General features: G+C 41.0%; 1 protein-coding gene across 4 annotated transcripts in view; it reads left to right on the forward strand.

The window, feature by feature from the left end:
- Window positions 1-14,304, forward strand: part of abr (ABR activator of RhoGEF and GTPase) — a 211,318-nt gene that overhangs the window by 141,441 nt on the left and 55,573 nt on the right. For all 4 annotated transcript variants that reach the window (XM_049592030.1, XM_049592031.1, XM_049592032.1 and 1 more), the window contains 2 exons: window positions 7,608-7,705; window positions 7,800-7,931. In XM_049592030.1, the coding sequence (XP_049447987.1) occupies window positions 7,608-7,705; window positions 7,800-7,931 (230 nt within the window). The remainder of the gene's footprint in view (window positions 1-7,607; window positions 7,706-7,799; window positions 7,932-14,304) is intronic.

Below are 14,304 nucleotides of genomic sequence, written 5' to 3' on the forward strand. Positions count from 1 at the left end.
GCCTTCACTCTGCGGTCCAGCTCACCCCAAACCATCTCCATTGGGTTCAGGTCCGGTGACTGTGGAGGCCAGGTCATCTGCCGCAGCACTCCATCACTCTCCTTCTTGATCAAATAGCCCTTACACAGCCTGGAGGTGTGTTTGGGGTCATTGTCCTGTTGAAAAATAAATGATCATCCAACTAAACGCAAACCGGATGGGATGGCATGTCGCTGCAGGATGCTGTGGTAGCCATGCTGGTTCAGTGTGCCTTCAATTTTGAATAAATCCCCAACAGTGTCACCAGCAAAACACCCCCACACCATCACACCTCCTCCTCCATGCTTCACAGTGGGAACCAGGCATGTGGAATCCATCCGTTCAACTTTTCTGCGTCTCACAAAGACACGGCGGTTGGAACCAAAGATCTCAAATTTGGACTCATCAGACCAAAGCACAGATTTCCACTGGTCTAATGTCCATTCCTTGTGTTTCTTGGCCCAAACAAATCTCTTCTGCTTGTTGCCTCTCCTTAGCAGTGGTTTCCTAGCAGCTATTTGACCATGAAGGCCTGATTCGCGCAGTCTCCTCTTAACAGTTGTTCTAGAGATGGGTCTGCTGCTACAACTCTGTGTGGCATTCATCTGGTCTCTGATCTGAGCTGCTGTTAACTTGGGATTTCTGAGGCTGGTGACTCGGATGAACTTATCCTCAGAAGCAGAGGTGACTCTTGGTCTTCTTTTCCTGGGTCGGTCCTCATGTGTGCCAGTTTCGTTGTAGCGCTTGATGGTTTTTGCGACTCCACTTGGGGACACATTTAAAGTTTTTGCAATTTTCCGGACTGACTGACCTTCATTTCTTAAAGTAATGATGGCCACTCGTTTTCTTTAGTTAGCTGATTGGTTCTTGCCATAATATGAATTTTAACAGTTGTCCAATAGGGCTGTCGGCTGTGTATTAACCTGACTTCTGCACAACACAACTGATGGTCCCAACCCCATTGATAAAGCAAGAAATTCCACTAATTAACCCTGATAAGGCACACCTGTGAAGTGGAAACCATTTCAGGTGGCTACCTCTTGAAGCTCATGGAGAGAATGCCAAGAGTGTGCAAAGCAGTAATCAGAGCAAAGGGTGGCTATTTTGAAGAAACTAGAATATAAAACATGTTTTCAGTTATTTCACCTTTTTTGTTAAGTACATAACTCCACATGTGTTCATTCATAGTTTTGATGCCTTCAGTGAGAATCTACAATGTAAATAGTCATGAAAATAAAGAAAACGTATTGAATGAGAAGGTGTGTCCAAACTTTTGGCCTGTACTGTGTGTGTGTGTGTATATATATATATATATATATATATATATATATATATATATATATATATATATATATATATATATATATATGTGTATGTGTATATATATATATATATGTGTATATGTATATATATATATATATATATATATATATATATATGGTGCTGGAGCCTATCCCAGCTGACATTTGGGCGAGAGGAGGGGTACACCCTGGACAGGTCACCAGACTATCACAGGGCTGACACATAGAGACAGACAACCATTCACACCTACGGGCAATTTAGAGTCACCAATTAACCTGCATGTTTTTGGAGCCTGAGTACCCAGAGAACCCTCCACCCTGGGTTCGAACCAGGAACCCTCTTGCTGTGAGGCCACAATGCTAACCACTGCATCACCGTGCTGCCCCAGGTGTTCCATGACGGAGCCCGCCACCGGGTCGGTGGTTCTCCCCTGAACCTCCCCGCCCACGCAGGTGGTGGAAGCTCCGGCAAACATGACGTTTCTTGAACCCTTGCAGCTGCGTCGAGAGGGGCCCGGCTGCCGGCGTGGGGCCGCCCTATGCTCAGAGTCGCCTCGGCCCAGCCCGTCCGCTCGGGTGGGCCCCAAGCGCAAACACCCCTGACCCCCAGACGGGCGCCCGCGCTGAACTTAATTCACATGTGATGTACTGTATATAACTAATAATGGAATAATAGTGCAGTTGCTACCGGACAAAAGAAAGATATATTTCTTTATTTTTAGTCTTACGGTACTTTTTTACTCATAAATCAGGACCAAATCTTTCATCAGTCGCCACTGTTCCCATAAAAATTACAGACGAAACAGTGCTGTTAGTGTTCACATGCTCTCATGACTGCATGTAATCTAATCCAGCCATGGCTGCATGCATTCCCATTCATTATCTGCCATGCTTTTATTAGTTTTCTCCTTCTGGATTCTATGAAAACAATTAAGTTATGCCTGTTCTCTCCTCATTTTGTTCTCTCAGAAGACTACTTTCTCCTGAAGCCTTCAAACAAAACATACAAACAGATTTCTTGTCCTGGTGACTGCCACTTGCAGCTGTAGAGACACCGTTTAGTTTAACTGATTATCACTTGTCTCCCATTTCTGTGAACCCACAGTTTGACCCAGCACTCAACACAGCCCCAGGCAAAGATTAGCCTCCTGTATAAAAACACACACACACCACAAGCGCTGCAGTGCTCAGTTAATTGAGATGGAAGAGGATGGTATTCATTAACCCCTGCATTTAGGGTCAGAGCCCCCATGCTGACCAATTTATCCCCCTCATACCCTGCGCCTGGTGGTGACCTGCCAGGAAAATAAAAACATATGGAGTTCCAGGCCTCTTTTAGTCTGTCCTACTTCTCAGAGCCCTCCTGGATCCACTGCGAGGACACAAAAAGACTCTAAATATGCTCTCCCTGGCCTTGTTTGAATTTTAGGTTGAAACCCATTTCACATGGAGAGGAAATAAGCTTCCAGAGAAAAGTGGGAGCTGCTCAGGACTATGAATACACTCTCTTCTTCTCTGCGGCTAGATGAAAAGAGCAGTTTGAATCACTGTAGTGTCTCAAACAAATGCCCTGACTACTGGTACTTTTTCTTTCTAAATTGAACACAACCAACAGCTGTTTTGTCTTCACAAAACAGTGCTCAACTGATTTGCATCCCTGTGTAAACTAGCTGAATCAGTTTTGATTAGGGGTGTAACGGTACACAGAAGTACGGTTGAAACTGAAAATACAAAACAAATACAAACATAGCGACATGTGGTGAGTCAGTTGTTTAAGCCAACACGGACTGTTAGAAGTCGAAAGCTGCGATGGATCAAGACCCTTTAAAGTTCCCTTTTCTTCACCATAATCTTTATTAGAACAATTTTTGTGACATTGACAACAGCATAATAAAAAAATTAAATAATTGAAAAATAATAAGTGCTGACAAAACAAAAACTGCTTCAGTAAACACACATTTTACAGCCTTAAGGATTAGTGTATCTATTGAATATTATTCCAGTCCAGTGTCGTCATTTTGAGTCTTGTATAGCGTCCATTTCTCACATTTTCTTTCTAGCTGTGCTTCTTGTAGTCTCAGTATGTCCAAGATTACCTTTTGAAGTAAATATCACCAAGTTTAGTGACGTTTGGACGAACTGTCATTGATTTATGGCTAAGTTTTGTGCCAGGCTAGTGGACCTGTTTGGAACTTGTGGCGCCCCCCTTTGAGCAATCTTAAAATGGCGGAAAATCTAGTCAGACACGTTCTTGAGCCGTCTTTGTAGAATACATTAAGCTGTACGTGTGTGTTGAATTTCATGCCAGTCGGACTTGTGGAGTGAGGGATGTGCGCCCCCTAATAGGCCGATTCTGATCGTATTTTATGGGCAGTATTTGGTCACAACATCCAATCATTAATGAAGATTTCATGTCTCTACAATGTGCCATCACACAAGAATTTGCACAAATGTTAAGGGGAAAAAAACAACACAAACACAATAGTTTTTCAGCCCTTCTAGCTTAAACTAGTACAGTAAGAGGACTGTTACAAGTAGTTCCACCTTGACTGTTTGTCAGTGATATGCCAAATGCTTCAGTGTTGTTCTGCTTTTGTGTCTAAAGGCTGCTTTAAAGCAGTAGGGATAAGGAGTTGGTCTCTAGTTTGTTTATTCCTTGTCCCACTGATCGGCACATCAGGTGATGCTGTTCAATGTGCATTAGCATTTTGGATGTGTTTCCATTGACGACTCTCTCCCCCTGTTGCTGTTGTAGCAGACTGGGAACCTGCAGACATATCTTCTTGCTCTGGCATTTCATTTGTGCTCACTAAAGTGTGACCTACTAACGCTCAGCAGCTTGTAGTGCTCATGGATGTGTAAAGTGAACTGGATACAGCTTTGGTGTAGGGGCCATGTTCATCCTTCGGCCCATAGAGTAGGCGCGCTAGAGACTCCGCCAGCAGAGCAGCAAACTTTGGGATTAGCCCTTCGGTATCTTGAATGGGGATTAGATCATGTAATTGTGCAGCTCTTCTAGACTTTTAAAATGTTATCAGACCAAATGGATCAAATCCCAATAGTGAAAGAAGTCATTTTGTAGGGGTTGTGATGCTCAAAAACATCTCCACTAATTTACAGATGTCTTTTTCATAATATAAATCTATGGGCAAATATCTCTCTGGACCACATGGCATCACGTGATGGACCCAGAAGTTTTAGTTACACAGTTTGGCCACTATGTCATATTGGCTTTGAAGCCCAGTGCTGTTCCTGGAGGCTTTGTTGTGCTAACGTCATATGTTGCTGATAGCATAGTGGAACTCGCACTTGTGACCATTGGTTCCACATTATTTTCATAGGCCTACATACTGTGTATTCTGCATGTGGTTGGATACACCAAACCTCTGTGCCGTGACAGTTTGGCACAACTGTTACAACCCTAGTTTTGATATGTCAAAAACATCACCCCAAACCTTCCCCCATCTGTCAGGTAGTTTGTGTTTTTGGGATGCCAGACATCAAAGCAGAGGTGGTAGCCTTCCAGCTTTTATGCTTCGGTATGTAGCGGAAGCGTACCATAACTGCCTCATTTTTATGAATATCCCCCAGATGGTCACACTGAATTCCTCTCCGCCGGACTTCCCGCGTACCAGCAGCACTAATCTCTTCCTCATTGGGAGTAATTATGTCAGGGCCTTTCAGGATGCTGAGAAAACAAACAAAGCAGGAATGAAACCAGATGGAATGAGACTCCATTTTACTGTACAGTCCTGTTAGTGATTGTTATATGGCCACATATGTGTCCTGGCTCACCCAGGTGGAATGCTTTGTATCTCTCCATGGTGTTAACCAAGGCTCCGGTCAGGCTGTTGTTTCTGATGTTGCAGTGTAAATATATTCTCTGTCATTCTGCAATATGCATATGAGATTCAACCAGCTCCCCCGCCGCTATCTCTGGCTCCCTCACCTAATCGTGGTGACTCTCCTGGTGAAAGGTCGAGCAGTGCATCCATCCATCATGCTGTCAGATGGAGGTTAACCCCAGGGACCAGGTCCAGGCTGCGGGACGTACTATTGACACTTTACAGACAGCCGGCAGCGAGGTCTGCAGGAACCGCCACAGGCAGCAGCATTTAAAGAAACACATTAACAGCCTTACTGGCTCCGTGGAAGAACTGAGTGTGAGCTGATCCCACCGGAGCGGCGGCTGTGGTATGAGGGTCTGCTGGTGCTAAATGATGTGTACACAGGCACCAGATTGATGTGCATCAAACTACAACTTATCGACAATTTAAAGAGCTTGTTCACTTTGATGGAACGTAACCTTTTTAACTTTTAAGTGCACATTCATTACAAATCTGATACCACAATCAGACACTCACTCACTGTAATTGTGAAAACCTTTAGAAATTCAACTTTCAAGCATTTCCTCTTGAGAATGAGGAACGATTAATTCAAAAATGTATTACATGGCTCAACAGTAATGGTTGCCAGGTTGCAAATAGCAAAACGTGCACCCCAAACTCAGATTCACTCAGTTTTTTATTTAAATGTCACTGTTACAGTCAGGACCATAACCAGACAATGTTGCACTTGCATTGGTGCATGTACTTGCGTAAATGGATCTGTGTTGGGTATCAGATCTGACCCAATTTTCTTCTTTTTTATTGAAGAAAACAAAGCTACAATTTTTTTTTACTGGGTATCGTAATTAAGCCTTTAAACATTCAGTCACATTTTCAATATTAAGCTGATATATGACTGCACAGTATCCTAATTACTCAAAGGAACTTTTAAAGCAAAAATGTCTTTTGAACTGTTGGTTTGACAAAACATTTTGGGCATTGGAAATTTTTGGGCCATTTTCGCTGAACGATTAATTGATTAACCAAGAAAATAATTAGTAGTTTAAAGGATGAATAAACGCACTGATGTGTGTGCAGCAATTTCTGGTTCTGATTCTGACTGTAACAACAACAGCTAATGAAATTAATGTTGAAAATTAATTCATTTTATAATAATAATAATATAATAATTTTACATGTATAGCACTCATCTGAAAAAGGTTAGAAAGTGCTTCACAAACACATGAAAATAACACAATGATAACAATACAGTATTTAAGAAGAGCTGAATAAATAGTGTGTTTTGAGGCAACAATAGAACAAAACAAGGGAGAGAATTCAGGCAGAGAATTCCCGAGCCTCAGCGCCTTGATGGCAAAGGCTCGGCCACCTTTAGTCACCAACCTCAATCAGGGGACGACTAGCGAGGGTAGGCTTGAGGATCTCAGGTCACGACTTGGAGCATAAGTAGTCAGAAGCTTAGTTTTATAACTGGGGACTAAACCATGTCTGAAGTTAACTGGCAACCAGTGGAGGGAGGCGAGCTATATGATAGGTGACCTACCATCTGTCCCAGTTAAATGTAGTGCACGTTTTGCTGTCCCTATTTTTTATATGTTAAAAAGTGGTAGCCAGTGATGGCAACCAAAGGCTGCCAATTTCTCAACATTATTGCCAATGGCAACCTAAACTAATCAACTTATTGTTTCAGCTCTAAACTTATGTGTCTTACAAATACACTAATCTAGTGTAGGGTTGCAGGAAAATACCGGTTTGAAGGTATACCATGATAAAAAAGTCAACAGTTATCATATTGTGTACATTTGCTTACCTACGATATTGGGGGAAAAAAATGCAACTGGACAGAGAATCTCTGTTTTCAAAGGGGGGGCTTTTTATTTTCAATTATTGTAATAAAACATTTGTTCAATCAACAAAAAACCTTTTGTTTTCATCCCTTTAAGGGGATAAAAATATAAATTCTGTAATAGAGTGATAATGTGAAACCACAATATTTTCTGAGACTGTTCTCATACGGTTATCTCATACCGTTGCAGCCCTGATCTAAAGAGTGGTGCAGCCAACTGAATGAAAGTACTTCTGTGCTGCATTTGCCAAAGCTGGATCAATATTTGTCTGTTTTTGCTTTAAGTGTCAAGAAACTTTAATTAACAAGACATACAAGTGACCTATAATTATGTTTGACTTTAATGAAAAGACATTATCTCCAAACGATGACATCATTACCCACTAAAAGTCTGTTATAATGGCTGGACTTTTACTACAAGATGATAAAACTGTGATTGACAGATGTGTATCGTTTCACTCCGGTTTCACAAAGTATATGTTTCAGAAACACAGTTATTATTTCTCATAAAATTACACGCATGTCACAAGCCTAAATGTTTTTTAGTGGTCAGTTTTCTTGATGGATCTGTCTACCTTCTGTGTCTCCTCCTAGATCTATACTGCACCCTTGAAGTGGACTCCTTTGGATACTTTGTCAGCAAGGCCAAGACCCGTGTCTTCAGAGACACCACAGAGCCTCAGTGGAACGAAGTCTGTCACACAGACCTTTTACTCTACATTGGTGCTGTCACTACTGCAATAAAAATGTTCTGATCTCCTCATCTCTCTCTGTGTCGTTGTGTAGGAGTTTGAGATTGAGCTGGAGGGCTCCCAGTACCTGCGGATCCTGTGCTATGAGAAGTGTTATGACAAAAGCATGCTGAATAAGGATGACAACGAGATTGTGGACAAGATCATGGGAAAAGGACAAGTCCAGGTAAGAGAGCGGCTGCTGACATGCCATCACACAAACAAGCCATACACAAAGAGAGACGTCTGTGTCCTCTCGGGGATATTTCCCAACATGTGACTCATTTAATTAGCTGTCTAGCCCCTATGCACAATGGAGTGGTTTTGTCGTGGTGGCTTCTAATGACGCTGGTTGGATTAATAGTCTGAAAGGGAGTTTATTTAAGGGGGGGTTCCCCTGTCTTGTGAGAAATGTTCCTGTAAAACTCCCTCTCAGTCTTGTTAACTAGATCCTGCCTGCACAGTCGGATCTGTGGTTTCTTGGGATTTAGGCAAAATGCCGCTCACCGCTCTGCATCCTTGTTTAGGTTTTGCATAAGCAGAGGAGTCATATTTCCATTTTTCCAGAACTTCTTAGGAAAATCTGTTTGGTCAAGTGAAGCTTGACTCCTGTCATTTTCCCTGTAATTCAGTCCAAGTGCTGCTGTTGCAGTTTCCTCCTCTGCAATCGACAGAGCTTCGCCTTGTGAGCTTGGGTCAGATCTGAGGGTGTAGTCACTCTTATCGTCAGTTAATGTCCTCATGTTTCTCTCAAGTGACGCAGGTGTCAGTGCCAGAGGTGAGCCTGTAGCAGTTTATTTTCGAACCTGCTTCTGATACTTTAACTCCCCAAACTTGAAGGGAAAGTGTGGTCATTTTCAACTTGGACCCTGTTTTTCCAAGTTTCTGTGTCTAATGGGAGCAGCAGTTTTTAAATTGGACCAGAATTGAGGAAGAGTGCTGCACCTGGGAAGGCAAAACAGACGGCCATGTAACCACACCATCGCTGTACGCAGGGTTCTCCACACATTCATTAGTTCTGGCGGCCTCCCGCAACATCAACAGTCTCTGCTGCATATTGACATTCTACATTTGGTGCTGGACTGTTTATTGGACTGTTTGAGTATGTATACTGTTCAGTAATTCCACATGCTTGGAGCGCAAAAAGGCAGCACACTCACATACGTTAGATACCGCTGCGTTCTCAAGGAAAAAGCTCATCCCATGGTCCAGTGCTTGGTCTAAAAGGTTGCTTTCACTCGCCTCTGTAGCAGGTGCTCCTCTAATCCACGGATCTGATCTTATCAGCTCTGATCCAGCTGACCACAAACTGGTCGACTGATCAGTTCTCCACCCTTAGAGACCCTTGTACAGAACGTTTACATCAATTAAATCTTTCCAAAATGTGTTTCTTGCTGCTGCACATAGAACAACATTTGTAGTTGCAGGTAAAAGCAGTATCAGTGACAAGTTGCACTGGGGAAACAGATCTCCTGTCTAACATAGAGAGAAAGTGGGGCAGAGGATGTATCTCAAAAATATCTTCTAAATCTGATGTTCTTTGGTGGGTATGTTGTTTCTCTTCTTTTCTCTTCTTTCAAACTGTCTTTGAATGAAAAAAAAGAAAAACACCCACCACAAATTTGTGTTGTAGCATTTCCTGTTTGTCACCACCATCTTCCTCACTCAGTTTGATGATTTGTGTCCTTGAATGTTGCCTTTGATTTCCTCTGGAGAGCAAATGGGAAGGAGAGTGAGTGTGCACCACACAGGCCTGCTTTTCCACATGCATCCTAATGTGGCATTGGATTTGTTCGTATACTGTGACCTTGGATGTTTCTAAAATAATGAATCTACTGTATGGAGATGATTTCTATCTGTGGATAGTTATCAGTCCGTCTTTACTTCTGAGTGCAGTGTGGTAGAAAATAATGCCTAGGCTGTTTGATTAGGTTATTTGGGTCAGGAGTCGACTCTTCATGAAAGATTGTCTGACCTATCAGATGATTTTAAAAAAGTAATTGTGCACATGCATCTATGTGTGCACCATTGTGGCTATGTTTTTTTTTAAAGATATTTTTTGGGCATTTTTAGCCTTTATTTGATAGGACAGACAAGTGTGAAAGGGGGAGAGAGAGAGGGAGTGACATGCAGCAAAGGGCCACAGGCTGGATTCGAACCCGGGCCGCTGCGGCAACAGCCTTGTACATGGGGAGCCTGCTCTACCACTAAGCCACCGATGCCCCCATTGTGGCTATGTTTGTTGACAGATTGTTACTGTAGGGCAGGAGAACCAAGGACTTATTCACAATAAAAAGAATAGTTAGTTGGTTACTTTGCCTTTTATTTAAGACAGAATTTTTGAAGACTGTTTAACAGGGCTGTACAGAATGTCATTTTTAGCTGTGACCAGCAGCTCTAATAGCTCACTCTTTTGATTGATTGATTGATTGATTGATTGATTGATTGATTGATTGATTGGTCGGTCAGTCCACATAAAGTTCCCCACCCTTTGGCAGCCACACTTTTTGCCTTAAGAGGCTGAAATTTGTTGTGGAGATAGATTGGTCGTGAGCCAAAGGACAGCTGATTGGCTGTTTACGCCAGTTAGCAAAAAGGGCCACCACATTGATGTGTGCCTGTACATGGTCGCAGCTATTGCAAATTCACGCTTGTTTAATATTTGAAGCTTCTCTTTAGGTTTTTTGAATGAAACTTCAAATGTTTGTTGTCATATTTTATGACGCCATCACCAAGCAAATCCTCAAATTGAATAAAGAGATTCATTGGATTAGATGAGTTAGTCTTTTTTTAATTGAATCCACATCTTCAGTGAATGAATATAAGTTATGGGGCTGTAAGATTGTTGTTGGTCCGCCCCGTCAATACACGTACGTGCCTCCCTTTGTACGCGGCAGTCTGGAGAGCAAACAAAAGCAAGATCAAAAATTCTGTTTTTTAGACAAAGTATCTCTTCTTATGTTTTTATATTTTCTTATACTTTCTCTATATTTTTATATTTATATGTATGCATTGTGTTGCATTGAAGCATGAGGCACATTTTTTCTTGCACACTACTTTCATTTTCTATATCTAAATAGTTAAAAGCAACCGTAATGTCTCCCAATTTCCACTGGGGGATCTGTAAAGTATTCTGAATCTGAGCCCAAAAGCAAACAAATATGGATTGAAGCAGAATATTTAGTTCAATGATTTTTCATGGACAGCACTCTGGAGTTATGGGAAGTGTTTGGATCACACGAGTTGGAAACAATCCCACGCAGCCACCACTGGAACCTCATTCAACAAATAGTATAATACTGTAATAGTAATATTAGTGTAGCCTAATCTTGATCTGCAACTGTGCAGAACTAACAGGTTTAAACAGGAGGAATCAACATGCAAGGAAAAAAAACAAACTACGCAGCATTCAAATGTTGATTTAGAATTTGAATGTCAGTGCTGTGAATGAAGCTTCAAACTATTCAGTACAGCCCTACTATTTAATTCCCTCTTCTCTGTTAAAGGGGTCTATCCCATATCTCCACATTCAATACACTGGTTCATCAATCGTTCATCACTGTGTCTTATATGACAGTAAAACCCACCCATTCTGGTATGGCTGCCAGTCAGAGAGACAAACGCTGCTGCTGCTGGGAACATCCACCTCAAGCCAACAACAGCCAAAAAAAACAAATAAATACACCACATGTTCTGTGGCTCACTGCGAGCAGGGGGAAACAGAGAGGGGGGGATAGAAATAGAGAGGGAGAGAGAGAATGGCATGTTCTATCCCAGAGTCTGAGAGGGTGGGAATGTACTGTAGAGGGGGATGTGTACAGTAGCTGGTGGAGAAAGGATTTTGATTTTGAGAATAGAGAAACCGTCTCCACTCATTGTATCAACTGTGCAGAGCTGCAGCGATTAGTCGATTTAATAAATTACGTCAATCAATTGGCAACTTTTATGAAAATCAAATAATCAGTTTTGTAAATTGTGAAGCAAAAATACAAGCGTCTATGTGAACGTCACCTTGGGATGTGGGAAGTTATAATTGGCATTTTCCACTATTTTCTGACATTTAATAGATAAAACAATTAGTGTAAATATTGAGAAAATGATCAACAGATTAATCAATAATGAAAATAATCATTAGCCACAGCCCTACAACTGTGCATGAGGTGAAGCTGATTCATTATTGGTGATGTCAAAAGGCATTGATTCCAGATTTTTGGTGGTAAAACTGAGAAATACACTTTTTCAAAGAGACTTTTACTATGGATATCGTCACCATCAGTCAACATACAGCCAGCCTGTTGATGTGTATCTTCACTATAAATGAATGCTGATGTCATTTGTTGCCCTCTTTTACTGGCTCTGTGCGCAAGGACAAAAAATCCATGAGCCATAAAATGATTTTCTGTGTTTAGTTTATTGTCACTAAAATATGATGAAATCCTCAGTATTGGTTTGGAAACATTGTGGGGCTGATGTTTGATCACATAAGGCAGATAGTACCTAAGTATTGTTCCAGTTTTGCAAAGCGTTAGCCAGAGGGACATGAGTCGGCTCTACAGTCCAGAGTGCATACCTAAAGAGACTTTCACTTGGACCCAAACTGTTTGCTTTCCTGGTGAAGCTGAGTTTAGAAGGAGCCTCCAATGTTTTGCTTTCCTCTCTGGAGACCCTCTGATTTATTTAACAAGCTCGTGGAACACTGACTGACCGTAAATGGGCATATTGGGTTGGAAGTTTGCTTTCTTTTTTTTTTTTTTGCCCACTGCTGTTACTTCACTTTGTTACTGATGAGAAAGTTGATCACTTGTGTCACCAGAAGATGTTATGAATCAGGCCAGAGGTTTTATTTTGATAGTGAAAAGGAAACCTGAGGGGTTTTATTATTTAAATGATTTTTTTTTGCACACACATAAGACTACATAAAATCCAAATAATAAAATACAAGATATATGTCAGGAAATGTCAAGAAGCCGCAAGTTGATACAATGGACCTGCACTCAAATAAAAATAAAATAAAAACAAGAAAGCAAAAAACAAAAAAACAAAAAAACTTGGCTAACATAAATAAAAAATGAAACAGAAAGTAATGATAAAATAAATAACATGTAGAATTTTATTTTATTTTTATAAATATTTCTATTTTATTTTTATTTTGTAAATATATTTATTTTATTCTTTATTTTATTTTTATAAATACTTCTATTCTATTTATTTATTTATTTTTATTTTATTTCGTTTTATTTTGATAAATATTTTTATTTTATTTTATTTTTTTTATTATATTTGCACTCATAAGATTGCAGTAAATCCAGATAATGAAAAACATGGAATGTGTCAGGAGAGGTCAAGAAGCCACAAGCTTATACAACAGGCCTCATCTTAACATAAAGAGAAAAACAAACAATAACAAAAGCTAAGCTAACATAATTTAGAAAAAATACAACAAAAATATAATGAAAATCAAAAAACTGTACCTTAGTGCAGTATTTTCTGTAAATGCTGTGCCTTTATGTGCAGGAGATTCAGTATCCTGTCCACCAGTGAGCACATGCACACACCCACAAACACAGTAAAGATAAAGCATCAGAGAAAGCCAACAGCAGCACACTCATGTTAACTTGATTGAGTTGCTCGTCCACGGGGGAAAATACCACCATTTATATCCAGCCCTTCACCCAACAGACATCCCCGGAGCAGATAACCTCTGATCTCTGAGGTCACGTTGCTAATCCTCCATTAAATGGCAACAGTGTCGGGGGTTTTCTCCCCGTCTCTCAAACTGGCAACACAAATGGAATCTTAAATGTCTCTGATTATGCGATTTGGAAAATTGATCAATATCAGCTCCGTAAGTTGCCAGTTAAAGAAAAGTGCTGCCTCCAGTGTGTTGTTTCTTTGACATGCTGTTGGGATATTTTTGCTCTGTAAGCATTGATTGTCCACTGGCTAAACAAACTTTCTGTACACATGGTGTGACCCCACTTACAATCACAGATTATTTTTGCTGTTGACGTTGACATGAGGTCTGAAAGCTCCAGTGAAGAGATGAATGTTCTTTTAATTACAAACTATTCATGATCACACTTTGTCCATTGCCTGTGTGATCCTTCATAAAAGTCTGGTTGTCAGGAGTGGAAAGAGCAAACCATCTCCTGGTCTGCCTCATACACTGTGCAAGTTCTCCCAAGTGACCCTTATGTGTGAGCTGTAGCTTGCGGTACTTGTCTTCAGAGAACCAGTTATGTAACTGTTTAGGTTAACAGCCCTGGTGCTTTATAGAGCAGGAACGCATCATATCACCCAGCGTCAGCTATGCTTTCATCTGGTAATCTGGTTCTTGTGTACCCCTTCCCAGCCTCCCCTGGGCACACCTCTTAGGGCTTTTATTTCTTGTCTTATCAGAGGAAGACTGTGTTGTCTTTCATACACCCACCAGCACTCTCAGTCGTTTAGTCTGTCGCATTGTTGAGGAAGACGGAGAAAAGAATTCCACTGTAAGTAGCTCTAGTAAGCTCTAGATTTATGGAAATCATTGAAAAAAGACACTCCTTTTAACTCCAGAT

The sequence above is a fragment of the Epinephelus fuscoguttatus genome, linkage group LG12 (genome assembly GCF_011397635.1).
Source record: "Epinephelus fuscoguttatus linkage group LG12, E.fuscoguttatus.final_Chr_v1".
NCBI classification, from domain to species: Eukaryota; Metazoa; Chordata; class Actinopteri; order Perciformes; family Serranidae; genus Epinephelus; species Epinephelus fuscoguttatus.